Source organism: Archocentrus centrarchus, chromosome 5 (assembly GCF_007364275.1).
Source record: "Archocentrus centrarchus isolate MPI-CPG fArcCen1 chromosome 5, fArcCen1, whole genome shotgun sequence".
Classification (NCBI taxonomy): domain Eukaryota; kingdom Metazoa; phylum Chordata; class Actinopteri; order Cichliformes; family Cichlidae; genus Archocentrus; species Archocentrus centrarchus.
Window position 1 is genome coordinate 1012754 of NC_044350.1, and position 24829 is coordinate 1037582.

At 41.0% G+C, this 24829-nt stretch overlaps 1 protein-coding gene across 1 annotated transcript; it reads left to right on the plus strand.

Annotated features, from left to right (window-relative positions):
- The first annotated feature begins 10192 nt into the window (after positions 1-10192).
- Positions 10193-24741, plus strand: LOC115780296 (acidic mammalian chitinase-like). Its single transcript, XM_030729415.1, has 11 exons — positions 10193-10211; positions 11258-11287; positions 11371-11575; positions 16413-16469; positions 16582-16747; positions 20668-20792; positions 21675-21798; positions 23301-23483; positions 23647-23763; positions 24300-24426; positions 24533-24741. Exons 1-11 carry the CDS (start codon positions 10193-10195, stop codon positions 24739-24741), a joined length of 1362 nt encoding a protein of 453 aa, XP_030585275.1.
- The last annotated feature ends 88 nt before the right edge of the window (positions 24742-24829 follow it).

Genomic DNA, 24829 nt, shown 5'->3' on the forward strand with positions numbered 1-24829 from the left:
ATGCCTAAGGCCCTTTCTTGTGGCATGTCTTTGAATGTTAAGTCTTTTGTTTTGGTCTCTATTGCACATTCTGATGATGGGATGCTTTGTAGGACAGCAGGGTTGTTTGAAATAAATTTGTGTAGACGGAGCCCTCCTTGTGCACATATTTCTGTAGCCTCTTGTGCAAGCTGTATTGCCCTTTCAACTGTGTTTGTGCTTGTCACTCCATCGTCTACATAAAAGTCTTTCTCCATAAACTCAGATCCCACGGGGTGTGTGTGACAATGTTCTTTTGCTAAGTACTTTAGTCCATAATTTGCACAGCCTGGGGATGATGCTGCACCAAAAAGATGTACCTTCATTCTGTAAACCTGTGGCTGTGTCTCTGTGTTGCCATTTTTCCACCACAGAAAACGCAGGTAGTCTCTGTCACACTGCTGGACATGAAACTGATGGAACATCTTTTCTATATCGCACATGAGAGCAATAGGATGTTGTCTAAACCGTAGGAGGATGCCTGTTAGATTATTGATTAGGTCTGGCCCTTGAAGAAGATGATCATTTAGACTTGTACCATTGTGTTTGGCTGAACAATCGAATACAACACGCAGTTTAGTGGGCTTTTTGGGATGATAAATCCCGTGATGGGGTATGTACCATTGTTCACCTTGTTTTCCTTCGTTGTGTACTTCTTCGACGTCACCCCTTTCAATAATGTCTTTCATGTAGGTTATGTAGTCTCTTTTGTATTTCTCGTCTTTATTGAACTTTCGCTTTAAGTGTTCAAGTCTGATTTCAGCAAGCCTTCTGTTGTCAGGTAAGTGTGGCCTTTGTTTGAATGGTAGAGGCATCTCACAGTGTCCTTGTTCGTTTTTCCTTATTCCTTCCTTGAGCTTGTCCAAAAAGATGAGATCCTCTTGCGAGACAGTTTTGTCGCTTGCTTTTGTGTCCTTAAAATCTGACTCTAGCACATTAATCACATCCATGGGAGTTACAGGGGGTAGTTCCTTCACTGTGACTCTATGACACAAACTTGACTTGGTTTCACTGAGCTCAAATGTGGAGCCTCCAACAATGCTCCACCCTAGGTCCGTGAGGATTGCATAGGGCTCATTGCCTTCTCCTAGTAGAACTTGTCTTGGGGCTAGAGATCTGGGACAGTTAAATCCGATAAGGAGTCCAACATCACAACTTAAATGAGGTGGTATCTTATCAGAGATTTCTGTCAGGTGGGGCCATTGTTTTGCTGTGTCACTGGTGGGTATATTGTCATAGTTAATTGGTATAAAGTCCTTGGTGTATGAGGGGGGAAGATCGATGCGAACGTCTGAGTCATAACCTCTCACACACAATCCAGATACTCTGTGACTCTTAACAATAGAATGGACACCCAGCATAGTAGATAGCTTTAACTTTACAGGGTGAGTGTCTGCTTGTAGCTGGTTGCTTACTTCTTCACTGACAAATGTGCTGTCACTTTGTGTGTCTAAAAGTGCGTACACTAATTGCTCGTTAGTAGGGCTCTGAACCGTGGACACCCATACAGGAACAATCATGGATGTGCCATTTGACTGACCCACCTTAGTAACATTGAGAGCTGTGACTGCCGTAGTTTCTTGTGGAGTGCTAGGAGCTGCGTTGACAGGGCTTGGAAACCTTTCATTGGCATTGTGATTGTCATTGTGCAGACAAGTGGGATGCCTTCCCTTGCAAATGTCACATGTGTGTCTGTGGCGACAATCTTTGGCATTATGACCCACCTTTAAACATCCATAGCACAACTTGTTGTCCTTAACATATGTGCGCTTCTCCTCTAAGGGCCTTTCTGAGAAGTTTGGACACTTGAACAGCTGGTGGTTTTCATCTTTGCAAAACATGCAGGGCACCTTTAATTTAGTGTTGGGTGTCCTTCCCTTACTGTTTTGTACCATAGTTTGCGTCGTGAAGACATGAGTGGATCTGTTTGGTTTAAAGTCCTTTGTGGTCCTTTTCTCGTAGGATGAACTGCATGAATGAAGAGCATATGAAGAAGTGACAGGGTTGCACGCGATTTCTGCCTCAACTGCCACAAATTGTGCAAAGTCCTTGAACAAAGGAAAATCTTTGCCGTCCATAAGTGCAACTGTGACCTGACGATTCCAACGGGCTGCCAGCCAATCTGGAACTTTCTGCAACAACTTTTGGTTCTCCTCACAGTCACTTAGAATCTCTAGACCTTTCACATGGGGCATGGCTTGGAGACATGCATTTAGAAAGTCTGAAAATGTCCTTAGTCCTTCCGCATCCTTTGAACTTATTTTAGGCCATTTTGACAATTTGTCTCTAAAAGCTCGTTGGACAACAAAGGGCTGACCATAACGTTGGTCAAGCTTTTGCCATGCATCCTTATATGCCTCTTCATCACTGCGATAAAATATGCCCTCTAGACATTTTTGTGCCGAGCCTGTGACATACCTTTTTAGCAAGTGGAGTTTATCAGCAGGTGAGATTCCTTTGCAGTCCACAAGTGAAGTGAACGATGCCTTCCATTCTATGTAGGTAATTGGATCTCCACTGAAAACTGTGGGCATTGGCATTGGGATTCTGTTTATGGCTATACTGTTTTGAATTGCTTGGGCTAACTGGGAAATGTCTGTAGGGGGTGTTTGAGTGAAGACTTGATGGTTCGGATCGTTTGCAGCGGGGATTGACACGTTGTTTCGTGGCATTGATGAGCGAGGTAAGCCACTAGAGGGTGCTGGTGCTTCATGAAAGGATTGATGGTCAACAGAGAAAAGCATATTATCATTTTGCATTTGCTGATTGTCCATATCCACGTTCATTTCTCTGTCATAGGTCTCAAGTTTCGCACGAGCAGCTTGCATTTCCTTTTCTGCCTTCAAACGCTCAAGCTCTGATTTTTGTACCTCCAATTCCTTTCTGTGTTGCTCCTCTATGTCTCTTATTTTTTCCTTTTGTCTAATTTCCTCTTGCACGATTTTATATTCCGCTTCCTTTGCAGCTAACTCTGCAGCTGCATCAATCCTTTTAGCTGCGATGCTTGAAGTATCAGACTGTTTGCCAACACTTAACTGAGAGGCAGTACCGTAGATAGAGCGGGCGTATTGGTGTGTCAGGAGCTGATGAAGACGTTGCCTTTCTGTAGCCGAATCAAAGTCATCTATTGCTACTATACGTTCATTAAGTATTTTCATAATGTCCTTATTTACTGCTTCACAAGAGTCCATTCTGCGTCTAGTGTCAGGAGATGGCGTACTACGCTCCCTTATTTCACTGTACACTTTCATCATGTCCTGCAATTTCTTTTCAATATCATCTGCCATAGCACATAACGCTTGCTCGGATAAATCAGTTTTGAGGCTCTCCCTGGATGTTCTGATTAGTACTTTCCATTGATCATAGAGGCTTTGTAGTTTTCTGTCCTTTTTAATCAGTTCGTCTTTATTATATGCTAGCATTTTCTCCGTTAGCACGCTAGGCCGCTCTGAATGCCTGGGCAGTGTTAACTGAGCCGCCGTTTCGTTAAGCTCAGCTAATTGTCTCTCTTTGTGTTCAATGTTGTCCTTTAATTCTTGCCGTGACATACTCTCTGTATCTCCTTTGTGTAATAAACTTCTCGATTCATTTATTTCTGTTTGTAGCTTAAGTGTGTGCTCTTCGATGCCGTCCATTTTCCTTGTTATTGTAGCTCACCTTCTCCTTTAGCCTTAGCTTGTTAGCCTTTAACCGTAGCTGCTCCAGCTCGCTGCCTGTGCCGTTGCCGTTGTCCTTAGCCTTCATGGGCAGCTCGATGTAGCACGCTGAGGTGAAGCTCTTACTGTAGCATGCCCCCCGAACAAGGATGAGACTTTACTGATGGTTTGTGGCGTTTTTATTGAGCTACGACCTTTCACCATAGCCGTGTCAAACAACAACCAACCAACCAACCAACCAACCAACGTAAGAGCTGAAAACACAAAGTGCAGTCTTACATTTATGCATACAAATAGAGAACAAGCAAAAAATGTTCCCATATTTTAACTTATAAATTAGTTCACCTTTTGCCTCTTCGGAGGGGCTGCAAGTGAGAAGATAACTGAAGATACAAGCAGGATAAACCGTGTCTCTGTCCGTTGCATTGCAGAGTAAACAAGCTACATTCACATTCAGCTCACTGCGCTAAACAGGAAGTGCACTTCAAAATAAAAGCTTATACACGGAAGCCTGCAAATTTACAACATTTTCAAGTGGAAAAACTACAATCACTTTGCTGCAATAAAACATGCTTGTGGTTACTTACACACGCCTTAAACAAATATGTAGGACTGCTTTTTTGCATTTGTGATGCTGAAAAGCTAATTCATGCACTTTTTACTTCTAGATGGGACTAGTATAATTCCTTTCTGGTCATTACTACTATTTTTGGTCATTTGCCTGACATTCTCCTCAAACTGCCTCCTGGAACATAAACTTGCCTCTCCGTTAACAGGCATCACTTATCATCTTAATTACTGCTAACAAAGGATGATACATCTATGAACAGGAAAATAAACCTTAAAAATGTAGTCTAAATATTATACATACAACAATTAATGGTACAATTAAACAAAAACAAAGTTTCAAAATGCAATAACAGAATTTAAAAATTACACAGGGGGATAAATAGTTCACGTCTCATTTTAATATCCACCATTCAGGGCCTTGAAGATTTTTGTCTACTCGTGAAGGCATAGCTGGCTGTAGCTCGGGAGACAGAGCAGGTCACCTACTAATCAGAAGGTTGGCAGTTCTATTCCTGGCTGCTCCGGGCTGCATGCCTTATCCTTGGGCAAGATACTGAACCCCAAGTTGCTCTCTGACACAAGCGTTGGAGTATGAATGTGTGTGAATGCTAGACAATAAAAGCATCTAGCTTAGTTCCATATGGAAGTGCTAGTGTGAATGGGTAAATGTAAACGTGTTGTATAAGTGCTTTGAGTGCTCAGATAACGTAGAAAAACGCTATGTAAGGACTAGTTCATTTACCATAATTAATTAATTACTTTCTTTTTGATTAGTACTAGTGTAACTGGTTGATGTTTTTATTTTGACATGAAATTAAGGTTACATCCTGTAAGGTAAATAAACTAATAAAAAGGCTGTAAAACAAACTCAAGGATCATGTTTATAAGCCTTGTACCAGGCCATGGATGAACAAAATGTAATCACCAAAAGATAACTGTCACACCAGCAGTTCAAGTTCAGTTTATCAAACTGATAAGTAAACTTCTACTTCGAACACTGTAAAAAGGAATATCTTTTGATGTTACAGGTTATTGCGAACCTTTAGTGTTCTGTTTGTCACATTCTGTACAAAGACCAGACAGCTTTGAAGTTTCTGGATGAGGTGAGGACGTCACTGAGCCTGCTATTGCCAAAAGACAACAGTTATGTTGGAGATTTGGTTGTGGGGTGAGGAAAGAGATGGGCCAGCCCATGAGATTACACTGGTCAACAAAGATTTTGCTACCTGAAGAAAAATACCTGATATAAGGAATTTCAGGTATGCTGATTCCAAATCTATAATCAGAAATTCTCTAACACGTCAGGTTCTTGAGTTATGCACATGTCAATATTTAGCTAATGTATTGCTGTACTGGCGCTTCTCACACAAATGTAGAGTGTACTAAGATTTTCTAATTTTGAAATTAAACAGAATTTAGCAATAATTTGCGTGATTTTGAGGTGCTGAATCCAAATATGGTCATTAAAATCTAATCAACTAAAGTTAAACTGCCAATAGTGACTGTCAGTTGATAAAAACAAAGTTTTAGTGCTACATCAAGTGATGGAATGGTGTTTCTGGGGCAGTCCAAAGTGATGCCAAGCTTAAAGCTGGGATCTTTGATGGACCCCAAGTCCGTGAGCTTATTAGAGACAAAGACTTTCCATCTAAGCTCAGACCCCTTGAACTAAGAGCACGGGAATCATTTTTATTCAGGTGGTGCAGAATTTCTTGAGCAACCACGAAGCCACAAACTATGAAGAACTAGTTGACGACATGCTCATATAATTCAAACGCGTGGGTTGGAGAATGTCACTTAAGATTCACTTCCTTCACTCTCATCTTGACTTCTTTCCACCCAGTTTGGCTGATGTGAGCAATGAGCATGGTGAACGGTTCAATCAAGATATCTCTGAAATGGAGACCATGTATCAGGGGCGCTATGACGCAGACATGATGGGTGACTACTGCTGGTTTCTACAGCGTGAAACTTCCGTGAAGCACAAGAGCAAGTGTTTGTCACACTTTTGAACTGTTTAGACAGACTAATTGTGGACTGTATTAGTTTGAGATTCCTATATGATTGATTTTGGTATCTGTGTCTTTTTAAAAACAATTTTTTTGGCCTTTTCAGCTTCATTTGATAGTTTTCCACTAGAGATAGACAGGAAAGCAGGGAGGAGAAACGGGGGAAGACACGTGGCAAATGGTGACAGAATTCGAACCTGTGCCGGCCGCACAGCCAAGTGGCATACACGGTCGCCTGCTCACGCCCTGAGCTATCCTGGCACCCCATCTGTGTCTTTTTTTCACCAGTTATATGTTAACGGTGTAGTTTTCTGATAAAATCACTGATGTCGAGTTTGGCGATTGGCATTTATTGGCATAGTTACATAATTCAAGATCCTGACGTGCTAGAGAAATTCTGCTTGCATATTTGGAATCAGCATACCCAAATGAGTAAAAACTAGCTGTTTTTCTTCAGGTAGCAGATTTTTTTTGTTGACCAGTGTTATCATATCCTAGGATTCAGCTGGAAAATTTGGAAACACAAACTACATATTTCTCTGTTTGACAGAGATGTTTTCAAAAAAACAGGCCAATCTTTGAATAAAAGAACAAATAATTAAAGACAAAATTTTTACAAGCTGGTAGGTTTGAGTCAGCTTCGCTTTGGGTGGAGGTGGGGGCCATGGGGCCACGTTCTCGGCTCGTGCTGGGGGTCCGGGGGGCGGGGGGCTGATCATTGCCTCTGGCTCTCTGGGGCTCTTGCCTTTTGACCGTGGGAACTCAGTCTAGGGTCTCTCTCCTTCCTCCTCTGGGGTGTGCTTGCGGATGTCATTGAGATGTGTGGCCGCAGTTCTCCTGACTTCCTAGCGCCTGGGGGTGTGGTTGTGGCTTCTCACCCTCATTACTGGGTACAATTTTATTCATCATGACAGCGACACACATACATTAAAACATAATACAGCAAGAGCAAGTGTGTGTGTGTGTGTGTGTGTGTGTGCGTATGTTTATAATACCTTGTGGGGACAATTCTCCTGACATATACTACGTTGTGGGGACCAATTGCTCCTTGTGGGGACTGGAACCTTGTCCCCACAAGGGGAAACCCTGTTTTTGGGGCAGGGGTCAGAGTTAGGGCTAAGGTATGAATTGAGTTTAGGTTAGGGTTAGGGTTAGGTATGTGATGGTTAGGGTTAGGAAAAGGGTAAAGGTAAGGTTTAGGCTGTAGAAATGAATGGAAGTCAATGGAAATTCCCCACAAAGATAGCAAAACACACTTGTGTGTGTGTGTGTGTGTGTGTATACGTGTATGTATATATAAGTATAAATGTATATATGTATACCTAGGTCTGTCCCTTATTTGTTCTGCCCCCCCCTCCTCCTTCCTGCCTGTCAGACCTGGCAGTCATATTTTGTGAACAATAAACAAAATGAATGACAGAGAACTTATAGCGCTCTTCTTGAAAAAGCAAATATGTTTGGTACAATAATGCATTCGGATCATGATTCCATTTGCAAAAACTGCCAGACATGACAGGCTTTAAAAAATAAATAAATAAAAATAACTACGTCTTGCCTTATGTCTCATGTAAACTAACACCCATTTGGAACAATCCAGATATCATTCAGAAAAAGAAAATACTTAATTTTCTGTCATGGCATAGGACAGGGATAAAAAAAAAAAAAAAAAAAAATTATTCAAAACAGAAAATTTATCTAATTCCAAGAACTTATAGCAAAATATGGGACCAGCAATAGTTAATTTCTGAAATATCAGCAATTGAACTCTATCATACCGGGAAGATTCAATCTCAGCTAAATGTAGAAATGCCTTTGTAAGTTAATTTTAAAAAAATTAATTATTTGATTTCCCTACCAACTGCAAGATGGGAGCGAGATCTCTATCAACGCAGATCAAACCTTCTGGACAGAAATATGTTCAAAATCACTAAAATGACTACTTACAGCTTATACAATACATAACTCTCTATAGAACACACTATAAAGGACAAAGGATATTCCAAATGGGCCTTAGACACTCAAACACATGCCCCGCTGTACAGGCAACTCAGAATGAATTTGATTCTCTCTGGTTCCCACCATTACTTAGTGGGGGGTACTTTGCTGTGGTCTCATCTCCCAGTGTGCCTTATAGGTGGCTGGGGGTGGACTCTGGGGACTGCAGGTGTCTGATGGCTTCCTGGAACTGGAGATCTGTGGCTACCATCTTGTGGTGTCCGTGTGCTCACCCTGGTTGTTGGTGGGTGGGGCCTTGCGGAGGTGTAGAGTCTGGGGTGCTTGAGGTGAAATGGACTAATTCTTAGATAGCACTTTTCTACTCTGCCTGAGCACTCATACAACACGTTTACATTTACCCCATTCACACAAGCACTTTCATGATTAAGTAAGCTAAGTGCTTTTATCTAACATTCACACACATTCACACTCTAACGCTTGCGTCAGAGAGCAACTTCAGGTTAAGTATCTTGCCCAAGGATACATTGGCATGCAGCCTGGAGTAGCCAGGAATCAAACCGCTGACCTTCTGATCAGTAGGTGACCCGCTCTACCTCCTGAGCTACAGCCACCCCGAGGTGGGGGGTGCTGGGGCCTCTCTCTTCCTTCTGCTGGGGTGGGCATGCAATTGTCATTGAAATGTGTGGCCTTGAGTGTTATTGGGGGGGGGGCTGCAGTTTGTCTGGGTCTCCTTGGTCTTTCTCTATCTGCCTCTAGCTTCTGGGGGGGAATTGTGGCTTTCTGCCCTCATTATTAAGTATAATGAGGGCTTTCTGCCCTCATTATTCATGGCAGTGGAACAGTGGGTAGGTGCTCGCGTTGCAGCTAGAAGGTTGCAGGTTTGAGCCTCCGTCCCTGCGCTGCATTGTGTCCTTGGGCAAGACACTTAAACCACATTACCTAACGGTAGCGCCGGTCTCTGGCTGCATGACTGCAGATGCTCGTCTCTGGATGAGTGATCTGGAAAGAACATTTCGTTGTGTGCCTTGTGCACACAATGAGTTGAATCTAACATTGTGTGACAAAAACAGGCATTCACATTCTATTATTCACTCACGCACAAACACACAACACAACAACATTGTTGGTTTGTGTAGCCATGTTTTTTTCATATGTATTCAATTCAATTCAATTTAATTCAATTTTATTTATATAGTGCCAAATCACAACAAACAGTTGCCTCAAGGCGCTATATACAGTACGTGTGTGCTTTTTTCAGGTACTGTTTGTTTTTTGCATGTTCTCTTTTTTCCTTTTTTTTCCTTGCTTTTTCCCCCTTTTATGAACTCTGGCATTGCCATAATATATATCCACCTTATTTTTTCACTACTTCTACTATCATAATTTACTGTTATTGGGTCACAGGAATATAGTATATACTAATTACAGCTATCATTGCAATATCAGTTGCTTATCTGATTCTCAAATTCTTAACTGACTTTGCCAGGTCTTACCAGGAAAGGGGGTTATTAGACTCCCACCACCTTGAGCCCTTATCACCTGAACTTTGGCACTTTCTATTAGTCATGAATGAGTAAGATATAAATCTGACCAAGTCCAGCAACATCTGAAGTCTGCTTTAGTACTTCTTGTAGAAAGGTAATGAAATCAACATCATGTTTGGTTTGGTTAGATTGTAGTGCACGTCGTAGTAGCTACATGTAAGCCTAAAATTAAGGATTCTAAAAGATTGTGTATGTTTTGATAAGTAATTATTTAGAATATAGTAGGACATCAGAGTCTTGACTGAGTTGTGTCTGTTTAAAATTCAGTCTGTAAAATTTCACTTAGTGTTCAACTGATGAATTAAGGAGAATTTTTTTCTGCAGCAGCATGTAATACCAGATTTTCTTACTTGTGTATGTTATGCCATTGAATGAAATTGATTTATGATCATTCAGAAGCTCATTTCTACAAAAGGAAACCAGTGGAACAGACAGCAACATGGCAAAACTCCTCATAGGTAAATGCCATTCTTTCATTCATTAATTCAGTCATTCTTTCATGAATTTTACTTTGTTTATTTATCCTGAAATAAATTATTATTAGTAGTAGTAGTAATAATAATAATAATAATAATAATAATTATTATAATAGAGTTGATGAGTGAGACAGTATAATGATTTCATGTGCAATTTTATTTTGATAATTTTGACAGAAGTTACAATCACTGCGCTTTGTGATATGGACTGAATAGGTTTAGTACAGTGTAGAACGGGCAGCAGCCAGACTGCCAGAAGCTCTGGCAGTCTGACAAATCTGACTATAGGACTATGAAATTTCACCTCTCTGGTGAAATGATAAATGGTCTGGTTCTTATATCTACTCTAATTGAACACTCAAAGCACTTTTCCTAGCATGTCTCAGTCACCCCAGCATTTTTTTATTGCACGTTAGTAAAAAGAATCTGATTAGTAGATGACCTGCTCTACCTCCTGAGCTACAGCCGGGAAGGAAGGAGTTTGAGAGGTACATATTAAATACTGTCGGGCCAACATCAATGCACAGCTTGGGTTGTGCATTAATGTATCCTGGAGAAGGGCTGGATTATGTTCCACTCTGCCCCTTGGTGAGAGGCAGTGGGCACAGGTGGTTATACTTGTATTTTCTTATATCTTCCCAGTTCAGTGCTTGTAGGTTGGTGTTCACCTCGATGGACAAGAAGATTGTTTCCCTACACCTTTGAGTGGGGAAACAGGCCCTAACTGTAGTTTGTGTATATGTGTCAAACAACAGTTCTTGTAGTCCCAAGGTGAGGTTCTGCATTGGATGGGGACTCCATTTTTGCATTGGAGGACTTTTCCAGCATGCACCCTCTTCCTCCCCTCCGCCACTAAGTGCTTGTGCTCTTGCATATGTTATAAGGTCTTTATCTTACAATAATAAGTGCCTTGAAATGACTCTCAAAACCAAATTTAATTGAAAATTGGACTGAATTGAACCATTTTCTTCTATCCTCCTCTAGGATAAACTATGTATTCACCCAATTTTCCTATTTCTTTATTTCAGCTCTGGGCATTCTATTTATTCTACACATTGGTAAGTATCTGCATTCAGTGATCGAGTCTTCTTGCTACCAAGATGATCACTGTAATCAGTGTCCTTTCGCTGTCTTCCCTCAGCTTCGTCCACTAAGCTGGCATGCCATATGACTAACTGGGCCCAATACAGACCAGGCACTGGCAAATTCACACCAGACAACATCGACCCCTTCCTGTGCACCCATGTCATCTATGCTCTGGCCACCATTAACAGCTTCAACCAGATCAGCCCCATCGAGTGGAACGATGAGCAGCTGTACGGCAGCCTCAACAGCCTCAAGAATGTGTGAGTTTATGCAATCATATTCAAGCTGGACACCAATATTCAGATGTTTATTGTCAGTATTAAGTGTTAAAAATGGTAAATGGAGTGTTCTTGTAAAGTGCTTTTCTACATGCAAGCATATTCATATTCATGCAAGCACATTTTTTCTATGCCTGTTTTCTATCCAACATTTATACACATTCACACTCCGATGACCGAAGCAGCAAAGGCTCAATCATCAGCCTTATGATTAGTAGACCCACTCTACCTCCTGAGTTACAGCCACCCCAACCTCAACTGCAAACCAGGATTATTATAGTAAATGAAAACAAACAAAAAAACAAAAACTGAAATTGAAAAAAACATTTTCGTTCACTGAAATAAATAAAAACTATAATTAAAAGGAAAAAATGATAACTAACTAAAATTGTATTGTGAGTTTACAAAACTAACTGACATTATAGATAAAACAACCTTCGTGTTCTTGGTTGTCAGTTTATTTACCCTTGTGGATTAATATGAAATTATTTTTCCGCTCTCCAAGTTTAAGCTGGGAGCGCCATTGGGCAACTGTGTGTGTGCATGTGCATGTGTGTGCGTGTGTGTGTGCGTCAGCGTGCTCACCGCGCTGGTCCATAAAGTATTGGCAGCAGTCTGCCGAGAAAGCAGCAGAGTCCCATATGGCGTTTCTTTGAGTACGACATGAAGGAATGAAGAAAGTGGAAAAACAGGAACAAATATGTTTGCAGCCAAGAAACTGAGCACAAAAAATGAGGACCTGTTCCACACATGTAGATGTCGTTAGTCTGCTGCACTGATGCTGAAGTCTGTCGTTGAGTTTATTGAGTTTTGGAGTTCATGTTTTTCTTTATATTTCTCCCTGTTCATGCTCATGTGTGTCCTTAATATTACACACATTTAGCATGTAATGCTGTTGTCTTGTGAACAGTTGGTTGTTGAATACAATTTTTTAAACGGTGTCTTTTGTTCAGTTTGCATTACACAATAATCACTCTTGCACCTGATAAAGTATGAAAAACTAAAACTAAGCATTAAACCAAAAGTAAAAACTAATAAAAATTAGCAAAACCACTCTGAAAACGAACTAAAACTAACTGAATTAGAGAAAAAAAGTTAAACCAAACTAAAACTAAACTATAATGTAAAATCCAAAACTATTATAACCCTGCTGAGAACATGTTTAGCATGTTAAATGTTAAAGTTGACGACAGACAGGAATACTAGAAAAAGACTTAACAAGTATGGCTTGCAGGGACCTGCAAAGGATTAGTGTGACAAAAGAGGATGCTAGAGATAGGGTGAGATGGAAACAGATGATCTGCTGTGGCACCCCCTAAAGGGAACAGTCAAAAGAAGAAAAAGAGGTATGGCTTATTGTAAAATAAAGTGCTTAAATGGGTTGCCAGAAAAAAAGCCTCTTCTCTCTAAGAAGAACAGTAAATGGTCTAGTTCTTAGATAGTACTTTTCTACTCTGTCTGAGCACTCAAAGCACTTATACAACAAGTTTACATTTACCCCATTCAATTCAATTCAATTCAATTCAATTCAATTTTATTTATATAGCGCCAAATCACAACTAACTGTCGCCTCAAGGCGCTTTGTATTGTGGGTAAAGACCCTACAATAATACAGAGAAAACCCAACAGTCAAAACGACCCCCTATGAGCAGCACTTGGCGACAGTGGGAAGGAAAAACTCCCTTTTAACAGGAAGAAACCTCCAGCAGAACCAGGCTCAGGGAGGGGCAGTCATCTGCCGCGACCGGTTGGGCTGAGGGGAGAGAAAGACATGCTGTGGAAGAGAGCCAGAGATTAATATCAATTAATGATTAAATGCAGAGTGGAGTATAAACAAAGTAAATAAGGTGAATGAGAAACCGTGCATTATGTGAACCCCCCAGCAGACTAGGCCTATAGCAGCATAACTAAGGGATGGTTCAGGGTCACCTGATCCAGCCCTAACTATAAGCTTTATCATAAAGGAAAGTTTCAAGCCTAATCTTAAAAATAGAGAGGGTGTCTGTCTCCCAAATCCAAGCTGGAAGCTGGTTCCACAGAAGAGGCGCCTGAAAGCTGAAGGCTCTGCCTCCCATTCTACTCTTAAGTATCCTAGGAACCACAAGTAAGCCAGCAGTCTGAGAGCGAAGTGCTCTGTTGGGGTGATATGGTACTATGAGGTCTTTGAGATAAGATGGGGCCTGATTATTCAAGACCTTCTATGTGAGGAGAAGAATTTTAAATTCTATTCTAGATTTAACAGGGAGCCAATGAAGAGAAGCCAATATGGGAGAAATATGCTCTCTCTTTCTAGTCCCTGTCAGTACTCTAGCTGCAGCATTTTGGATCAGCTGAAGGCTTTTCAGGGAGCTTTTAGGACAGCCTGATAATAATGAATTACAATATTCCACCCTAGAAGTAATAAATGCATGAATGAGCTTTTCAGCATCAGTCTGAGAAAGGATGTTTCTAATTTTAGAAATATTGCGCAAATGCAAAAAAGCGGTCCTACATATTTGTTTAATATGTGCATTGAAGGACATATCCTGGTCAAAAATGACTCCAAGATTTCTCACAGTGTTACTGGAGGCCAAAGTAATGCCATCCAGAGTAAGTATCTGGTTAGACACCATGTTTCTAAGATTTGTGGGGCCGAGAACAAGAATTTCAGTTTTATCTGAATTTAGAAGCAGGAAATTAGAGGTCATCCAGGCCTTAATATCTTTAAGACATTCCTGCAGTTTAACTAATTGATGTGTGTCATCTGGCTTCATTGATAGGTAAAGCTGAGTATCATCTGCATAACAATGAAAATTGATGCAGTGCTTTCTAATAATACTGCCTAAGGGATTCACACCATCACTTCTATGATTAACTAAGTTACTCCAACACTCGCATCAGAGAGCAACTTGGGGTTGAGTATCTTACCCAAGGATACATTGGCATGAAGCCTGGACCAGCCAGGAATCGAACCGCCAACCTGCCGATCAGTAGGTGACCTGCGCTACCTCCTGTGCTACAGCCACCCTTAGAAAGCATGACTTAGGTTTGTAAAATTGCATCTGAACAAACTACAAGTTCTAGATCAGGGATCCTCAAATCCAGGCCTCGAGGTCCAGTGTCCTGCAGGTTTTAGAGGTATTCCTGATCCAGCACACCTGAGTCAAATATAGAAGTCATTAGCAGGACTCTGGAGAACTTGACTGCATACTGAGGAGGTCATTCAGCCATTTGAATCAGGTGTGTTGGATCAGGGACACATCTAAAACCTGCAGGACACTGGACCTCAAGGCCTGGATTTGAGGATCCCTGTTCTAGATCAATGTCCCTTGAACAGATGAGACAAAGTGGAGATATTTAGCCATAACGCACTGCTCGACATTTGGCAAAAACAAAACACAGCATATTAGCCCAAAAAGGTGGACCCACTGGACTTGGGTACCTGGCAGACATTGTGTGAACCACAAACTCCTTTGTAAAGCAAAATATAGTCAAACATGAGGCTGTCTGTTTAACAGCTAAAGCATGGCCAAAAGTGTACCATGTAACAGGACAATGATGCCAAGCACAGCAGCAAATCTGCAACAGAATGGCTGAAAAGGAAAAGAATTAAAGTGCTGCAATGACCCAGTCAAAGCTCAGACCTGAAAATGTTAAGAGTTAACTATTATGTGGCGTTAAGAGTTTTAAATGAGCAAATATATTAGCAATGTATAAATGGCAGCATGTGTGCATCGGTATTTATTAGGCATTTAATTACAAATACAAAATAGACATTCCCATTCACTCTCATCTATAAATGGTATATCACAATATTAATCATTATCACAACATGATATACCATCTACATACATCAAAAACTTTTATACACCTTTTATCACCTTACGGGTATGCAGAAATTTGACTATATAACCCCAGGACTGAGATCACGTCATTGGCTCCCATAAAGAATTACATTAAAAATCCTTCTGGTTAGTTCACAAATCTCTTGGCCCCCACTGCATCTCTGACATGCTCCCTGTAGCAGGAATCCAGTCAAACCTTTCAGGTCATTATGTGCAGCTCTTTTAAATGTTCCTAGAATCAGATCCAAGTATGCTGAGGGTGCTTTCAGTTCTTTGGAACAAACTGTCTGCTACTGAGATCAATAACATCTGTGCCAACATTCAAAAAGAGGGTCAAAACCATTGTGTTTACATAGGTCAGCACTAATATCTGTGGTTTTGGTTGTTTGTTTTTGCTGTTTTCACTGCACTAAGGCATTGCAAACCCACCCAGATTTTTAAGTTGTTATCTTCTGTTTTAAGCCCATTTTTGTATAATGAAATGTACTACATGAATGAAACTGCCACTGCCACCTGCACCTACTGCAACCAGCCAGGCCTTTTAACCTGTTTCAGTCCTTTCAGGTGGTTTGATCAGGATCAAGATAGCCCTGAGTGACACTGACCCTAGCCAAAAGCCAAACTAGTGAAAAAATATTCAGAAAAGATCAGGTAGGGAAAAAAAGCTCATTGGCTTCCACTTCTAAAACTATTTTTGTTTTGGGGTTCTCTTGTTGAATTAGAGAGAGAAAAAAAGAGGAAAAATTAAGTAAAACTAAACTATAATGTGATCAAGATTCTGTTAGGTAACAAGGAGCAAGTCTTCATATATCAAAAAGATTATATTTAAATATATAACCGTTTAACTGCATGGAATAAGCAATTAATAATAGTAAATTTTTCAGATAACCCATGAAGTGAATTGGTGAAATACGCAGCCAGCAGTCAGGCTGGAAGTAAGGTGTTCTTTAATTATTTAAGGTTATGCCTGTGTGTGTCTCCCTCTCCTTTACAAGCAACCCTGCACTGAAGACTCTGCTGTCTGTTGGAGGAACAGTCAATGGAGTGAGCCCGTAAGTTTCATCTACACCGGTTCACATTTAGAGTATATCCACTTCAAAAGCCTTCCTTTACTACTTTAATTTGGAGCAGATGTCACAGTTCTTTTTCTCTGCATCTCATCAGATTCATTGCCATGGTTGCCAAACCTGAGAGTCGTGCAGCCTTCATCAATCATGCCATCAGTTTCCTGCACACCCATAAATTTGATGGGCTCAACCTGGATTGGGAATATCCTGGACACAATGGCAGCCCACAGGAGGACAAGCAGAAGTTCACTCTGTTGGTCACGGTAAACACAGCTCACATTAGCTTTAAATTTTAAATACAAGGTTGAATCTAAGTGTTTTCTCTACCATTTAATTATTTTGGTTGGTTGTTGATAAACAAGAACACTATTACACTTGTCAGTCAGACACGGTCCATCCCCATTCAGCATATAATAAAAAAATGGCGCACAAGATTTTGTTAAATTAAATATACACACATGCAGTAAAAGAGGATTTCATAACTTAATTTTTTTATTGTTGCATTTATGTTTTACCAGTCTGTATGTCGATAACATACACCTAACAAAGATACACAGAATGACATGCTGGGAAAAAGTGGGGTTTTAGACAGGACTACTTCACATGGCTTACAATCCCATTACAGTACTGTACATTTGAACTGTTGTTTTGTCTGACATTAAACTTTTGATAATTATTTTCAATATTTACTAGATGAGATGTTAGATGTTGAATTTAAAATCATACAATGCTTTTATAAGGTGTTATTGATGCTTAAACACTACAAATGGATAACTTTATCCTTTTTGAGAGGTGGTTGCTAGAAAACATTATCATAATATCTAATATACAAAGAACTTTCAGGGGCCTAAGATGTATTTGTGTTCCAAGTTCAGTTGCTCAATATCTAATTGTGTAGGAGGAGTTTGCTGGCAGACAGACTGAGCTTTTATGCATTATAATAAGACAAACACAAATCCCTCAAAAAGGAGGGAATGGAAAAAGTAACCTAGAAGACAAAAAATGATAAGGAAGGTAAAAAAAAAAAGAAAAAAACACAAAAAAAGTTAGCATGACATGTGGCTGGTAGCATTCCTGAGGCCTTTTGTGTCTCACTCCAAACTTGTCATGTGACACATGATAATCCATCAGATCTCAACTTATCTTTTTAATAATTTTCTATCTACAAATCTATCCATTCTCTTCCGCTTATCCTTTTCAGGGTTGTGGGAGGGCTGGAGCCTATCCCAGCTGTCATAGGGCAATAGGTAGTGTACAAGTTATACAGGTCACAGCCCATCATAGGGCCAACACAGAGAGACAGACAAATATTTTACACTATGGGCAGTTTAGGATCACAATTAACCTAACCCCAGTAACTGTATGTCTTTGGACTGTGGGAGGAAACCGGAATGACTGGAGAAAACCCACGCAAACACAGGTAGAACACGCAAACCCCCCAAAAAATCCCAGCTCACCCCTAAGGGCAGTCTTTTTGCCCTTCAAGCTCAGGTCCTCTACCAGAGGCCTGGGAGCTTGAGGGTCTTGTGCAGTATCCCAGTATTGCACTCTTCTGGACATAGATCTCGGATGTTGTTCCAGGAATCTGCTGGAGCCACTCTCCCAGTTTGGGGGTCACTGCCCCGAATGTTCCGATTCCCACGGGGACCACTGTTACCTTCATCTTCCACATCCTTTCCAGCTCCTCTCTGAGCCCTTGGTATTTTTCGAGCTTTTCGTGTTCCTTCTTCTTGATGTTGCCATCACTTGGTATTGCAACATCTATCACCATGACCTTCCTTTGTTTGTCCACCACTACGATGTCCGGTTGGTTAGCCATCATAAGTTTGTCTGTCTGTATCTGGAAGTCCCACAGGATCTTAGCTCTGTTGTTCTCAACCACCCTTGGGGGCGTATCCCATTTTGACCTTGGGACTTCCAGGTCATACTCAGCACAGATGTTCCTGCATACTATGCCAGCCACTTGGTTATGGTGTTCCATGTATGTCCTGCCTGCTAGCATCTTGCACCCTGCTGTTATGTGCTGGATTGTCTCAGGGGGATCTCTGCATAGCCTGTATCTGGGGTCTTGCCTGGTGTGGTACACCCCAGCTTCTATCGATCTTGTGCTCAGAGCTTGCTCTTGTGCTGCCATGATTAGTGCCTCTGTGCTGTCTGTCAGTCCAGCCTTGTCCAGCCATTGGTAGGATTTCTCTATGTCAGCCACTTCTTCTATCTGCTGGTGGTACATCCCGTGCAGAGGCCTGTCCTTCCATGATGGTTCCTGTTCTTCTTCCACCTCGTCTTCTTCTTTCTCAGGTTTCTGCTGCCTGAGGTACTAACTAAGCACATGATCCTTTGTGGCCATCTTCCTGATGTATTCATGGATCTTCGTTGTTTCATCTAGGATAGTGGTTCTGACACTCACCAGTCCTTGGCTACCTTCCTTCCGCTTAGCCTGCAGTCTCAGGGTGCTGGATTTCAAGTGAAACCCTCCATGCATTGTAAGGAACTTTCTTGTCTTAACATCAGTGGCTTCTATTTCCTCCTTTGGCCAGCTTATTATCCCAGCAGGGTATCTGACAACTGGCAGGGTGTAGGTGTTGATAGCCTGGATCCTGTTCTTTCGATTCACTGTTCAGGACTTTCTTTACTCTCCGTAGGTACTTGGAGGTTGCAGATTTCCTCTTCATGGTTCCCATTTGTATGTGGGATTCCACACACAAATAGCTGTCTTAAATGTCTGCAAAGTTACCTTCTGGTAGTGCAACCCCCTCGTTCTGACTACCTTCCCTCTCTTTGTTATCATCCAACTACAGTTCTCCAGTCTGAATCTGTAGCCAGTCTTATTGATGATCTATGCAGAACAGTAGTGGGGACAGAGCATCTACTTGATAAATCCTGCACTTGATGGTGACTCATGCAATTGGCTTTTAGTCTAGTGTTGTTTTCCACATTCCCACTGAGTTATTGATAAAGGCTCTTCAGAGTCCTGCTTTATAGTTCTCGGTATTCCAGGACCCGGCATCGAGTCATAGGCTTTCTTGTAATCAATCCAGGCAGTGCATGGGCTGGTCAGACTGCTCTATCTACCAGTAGCTGGTGTTTTGCTCCCCTGGTATCTCTGTCAAGTCCTTTCTTGGCCCCGCTCATGTATTGTTCCACATGCTCATCTTAGCTGCTATGCAGGGTATTGGCCAATGGTTGGATGGGGCTGGTCCCTTCTGGGGGTCCTTGGAGACTGTCCTTCTTTCAGTCAGCCATTCTGGGTGTGTCTTAGCCTCTAGCAGCTGGTTAATTTGTGCTGCCAGGTGCTCATGGAGTGCAGCTACCTTTTTAACCAGTAGGTTAGATGTAAGATTCAGCTCATCGTCATTGTGCGCGCAAGGCGCACAACGAAATGATCGTTCCAGATCACTCACCCAGAGACGAGCATCTGCGGTCATGCGGCCAGAGACTGGTTTAAGTGTCTTGCTCAAGGACACAACACAGTGCAGGGACACGGGCTTGAACCAGCAACCCAAGGTGAGCGCCTACCCACTGCACCACTGCCACCAGGCCCTGACATGTGTATGTGCTGTCCAGCTCTTCATATGTGAGACTCTTACTTGGATATCTGTCACTGTGATACTTACTGGAGCCTGTTCAGTGAGGTCTCTGTGGTCTGCTCTTTGATCCACTAACCACTGAACATTGGTGTTGTGTGTTGCATCCTTCTCCAATATGCTCTTCCAGGACTTCTCTGTCTCCAACCTTGGTGGGGGTGCTGTTCTCATATTGTTCCCCTGCCACTGAGAGTCCACCTTGGATGATATATATAAAGTGACTTCTGCACATTCACACACTTACAGAAATGCATGAATAGTACAACTAAAGTATATGCCCACACAGCAAATACATACAGAAACACCTTTTGCAAAACTCTTGTCAAAGATTTTACTTTACTTTGTACGCTTGGTACAGATGGATGGATGGAAGGTAAATGTACTCTACCATGTTTTCTTTCACTTTTCTTCTTTACTATCTTTTCACTATGTCACAATTGTATTTTCTACCCCATCACTATATGTATTAATTGTATTAATGTAAATATTGTCACTATTTCCTCACAAAAACCAAAATATTCTTTCTCACTAGCCATTAACAATTATCATCCTTTTGCTCTCTGACTGGTTTTAAGTTGCTTTTGTTGTTGTGCCTATAGGAGCTGACCAAAGCCTTTGAGGATGATGCAAACGACAACAGGAGAACCAAGCTGCTGCTGTCAGCCAATGTTGCTGGAATACGTCAGACCATTGACAGAGCATACGAAGTCAACAATATTGCACCGTAAGGTTGAGTTTGTTTTATATATATATATATATATATATAAAAGTTAGGTATCCATAAGTACAGCCATGACCAGAGAATGACACAATTATTTATTTTTCACAAAGTTTGCTTCTTCAGTGCTATACTGATATACTGATTTCATCAGTTTCAAAAGTTTTCATTGACAATTACATATTTGCAGTGTTCGTCCTTCTTTTTCAGGACCTCTGCAATTTGTCCTGGCATGTTGTCAATCAATTTCTGAGCCAAATCCATGCTGATGGCAGCCCATTCTTGTATAATCAGTGCTTGGAGTTTGTCAGAATTAGTGGGTTTTTGTTTATCCACCCACCTCTTGTAGATTGACCACACATTTTCAATGGGATCTGGGGAGTCTTACTAGCAGCTATATTCTTGCCTGTGAAGGCTTTTTTTTTTTTTAAACTGTGGTTAACACAGGAATAACAGTGATTTCAAGCACCATTCTTCTTGTCTGCTATTCTAACTCAATCAGTGACTCAGTCAGTGATGGAGAATGGCTCCAGTCTTCTCCTCATCAAATGAGAGGACCACTGAAATGATGTTAGGTCCTTTTGTAGCACATCTAAAAGGCAGTGAAAATGATTTTTGGTGTATTAAGTTCCTCTTCATGGTAAAGATGGACTTAATTGCAATTCATCTGATCACGCTTCTTAAAATTCTGGAGTGTATGCAAATTACCATCATAAAAACTGAAGCAGCATACTTTGTGAAAACCAACATTTTTGTCATTCTCAAAGCTTTTGGCCATGACTGTATGCTTTTTGTAAATCAGTACTACATATTACAAATGACACAGAACCTCAGCAATTAAAAAAAAATGCTTATCTCAAAATAATTAATAAATTTAAAACCCAACAGACATTTTGACTTCATCAACATCATGACCTATGACTTCCATGGACACTGGGAGGCAGTAACTGGACACAACAGCCCTCTGTATGGTAGCTCTGTGGACCCTGTCTCACAAATTCACAATAATATAGTAAGAAACACACCAACACAGCTACAGCTGTCTATCAGAGTGTTCTGTTGAATGATTTCATAATCACAAATAATAAAATAATCAAGGCTCATTTAATTATTTATTATTTATTAGGGTTCTTCTGACTTACTGGCCATAGTGGTCTATACTTACTTCCCATAGTGGTATATATATATATGTGTGTGTGTGTGTGTGTGTGTGTGTGTGTGTGTGTGTGTGTGTGTGTGTGTGTGTGTGTGTGTGTGTGTGTGTGTGTGTGTGTCTGATCCACCACACCTGAATCAAGTGGCTGAATTACCTCCTCAGTATGCAGTCAAGTTCTCCAGAGTCCTGCTAATGACTTCTGTATTTGACTCAGGTGTGTTGAAGCAGAGATACATCTACAACCTGCAGGACACTGGGCCACGAGGCCTGGTTTGAGAACCACTGTATTAAAGTAAAGAGAGGCTCTCTCTCCCAAATTCAAACTGGGAGCTGGTTCCACTCAAGAGGGGCAAGCTGAAGGACTTGACTGCCATTCTACTTTTAGAAACTCTAGGAACCACAGTCTGCAGTCTAAGAGCAAAGAACTCTATTGGGGTGATATAAATAAGAGGGAGGCAGGTGGAATGGTCAACATACAAGGAATATAGCTAGTGAAGATAGATTAGTTTAATACCTGGTAGTGAGACCTGCTATGTTGTATGTTATAGAGCTGGTAACGCTGACAAAAAGACAGGAATCAGAACTGGATGTGGCAGAGTTGAAGATGTTAAGGTTTTCATTGGATGTGACCAGGATGGATAAGTTAAGAAATGAGTATATCCAAGGGACAGCTCAGGTTGAGCTTTTTGGAGACAAATTTAGAGATGGGGCTGAGATGGTTTGGACATGTGCAGAGGATGGGTGGGGGGATATATTGGGCAAAGAATGCTGAATATGGAGCTGCTGGGCAGGAGGAAGATCATGGAAAAGATTCATGGATGCAAAAGGTTGGTGTTACAGAAGAGGATGATAGGGTGAGATGGGGTCAGAAAAGTTGCTGGGGTGACCCCTAAAAGGAGCAGTCAGAAGAAGATATGAAACATTTAAGTGTGACAAATATGCAAAACATTTCAGTTCAATTCCTTTTTATTTATATATTGCCAAATCACAACAGTCACCTTAACTGCCATCTGCTTCAACCGGTTGGGGGTGAGTGTAGGGAGACAGGACAAAAGACATGTTGTGGAAGAGAACCAGTTTAATACTGATTAAATGCAGAGTGATGTATAAACAGAGGGACTAAGAAATGAGGAAGGGGGCAAATACTTTTCATGGCACTGTATGTTACAGTTTGTCAATCTAACTGATTTCTAGAGAAGATTCAAAGACATGCAGGTATCCTAATACAGGTATTTCTCTCAAATACCAACCTGGCCAAATTCTGAAAAGTTTGCTATTGATTCACGGTTGAAATGGAAAGACACTGGCAGAACTGATTTGAAAACAATAAATGAAGTTTCCTTTCTGTTTTTTTATAGAACTCCTCTGTATCCCATTGGGTATCTCTGGGAGCACCATCTGGAAAGCTGCTGGTAGGTTTTTCCACCTATGGAAGGACCTACCGTCTTAGCACTGGTGCAACTGGCCTGGGAGCACCAGCTAATGGCCCTGCAGATGCTGGACCCTACACTCGCACTGCTGGATTCTGGGCCTACTATGAGGTACAACATGTTCATTAAAGGCTCAGCTTAGTTTGTGCTAAAAGTCACCTATTACTGGCAGTCATGATTAACACTTGTGGGCAATCACATACAAATCAACAGAGTATCATCATCATAAATTCAGTGTGTAATGTATCTGTTTTTTTTTTCTTTTTTTAACCAGATCTGTGACTTCATTAATACTGCTACCCTTGGATGGATCTCTGAGCAAGAGGTTCCATATGCCACCTATGGCAGTGCCTGGTTGGGCTATGATGACCAGCGCAGCTATTCTTCCAAGGTAAACAATTTATATGTGCCTCAAGCAAGAGAATCATCTTTTTTTTTTTTTAAGCCTGTCATGTCTGGCAGTTTTCGCAATCGGAATATGATCCAAATGCTCTGATGTACCAAACATATTTGCTTTTCCAAGAATAGCTCTGTAAGTTTTCTAATAGGCTAGTCTTGTTAATGTTTGTATTTTAATTTTATTTTATTTATTTACACCAGTCCTGACAGGTAGAAAGGAAAGGGTAGGAAAAAAGAGTGAGAAAGAGAAAAGAAACAAAAAGAAAGAAGGAAGAAAAAAAACAAAGAGGAGAAAAGAATAATCAAAGAAGGATATACATACATACACACATACACATGCATATACATATACACACAAGAGCAAGAGAATCATCTGGTGTTTTTCCTTTTTGTTCTGTTCTATTGACTTGTACTATTATTATTATTATTATTATTATTATTATTATTATTATTATTATTATTATTATTATTATTATTATTATTATTATTATTACAAGCATTCTTGTTTCCAATGTGTCTGTTGTGCAGGTGCAGTGGTTGACTGCTAACAACTTGGGAGGTGCTCATGTTTGGACTATAGATATGGATGACTTCAGTGGATCCTTCTGCTCAGCTGGAGCTTATCCTCTCATCAACCACCTCAGGATGTCATTGGGTAAATACTATAAATCAGCCAACATCACTAACTTGGATTTGATAAAAACAAAATGTTTAATCTCTTCTGGTGTATAACTTTTATTTTTCAATATCTCATTATGCAGGTTTCACCCCAAAGCCTACAACCACTCCACGCCCCACCACCACCAGGGACCCAAGTACTAACTTCTGCCTTGGCCGTCCTGATGGGTTGTATGAGAACCCAGCTGACAAGACTACCTTCTTCCAGTGCTTCCAGGGAAACACCTACCTGCACCACTGCCAGCCTGGTCTCATCTTCTGGGACTCCTGCAAGTGCTGCAACTGGCCCTGAGCCACAGAAGCAGGAACTACAAAACACGAGTTCATGAATGTTCGTGACAGTTATGTTTCATAAAAAAAATCCTGTCACAGCTTATACT

What these genes read in the sequence shown, in the direction of transcription:
- LOC115780296 (XM_030729415.1), top strand. An exon ending in CTCAACAGCCTCAAGAATGT is followed by an intron (nt 11,576 to 16,412) that starts GTGAGTTTATGC and finishes CTCCTTTACAAG; the next exon opens with CAACCCTGCACTGAAGACTC. An exon ending in AGTTCACTCTGTTGGTCACG is followed by an intron (nt 16,748 to 20,667) that starts GTAAACACAGCT and finishes TTGTGCCTATAG; the next exon opens with GAGCTGACCAAAGCCTTTGA.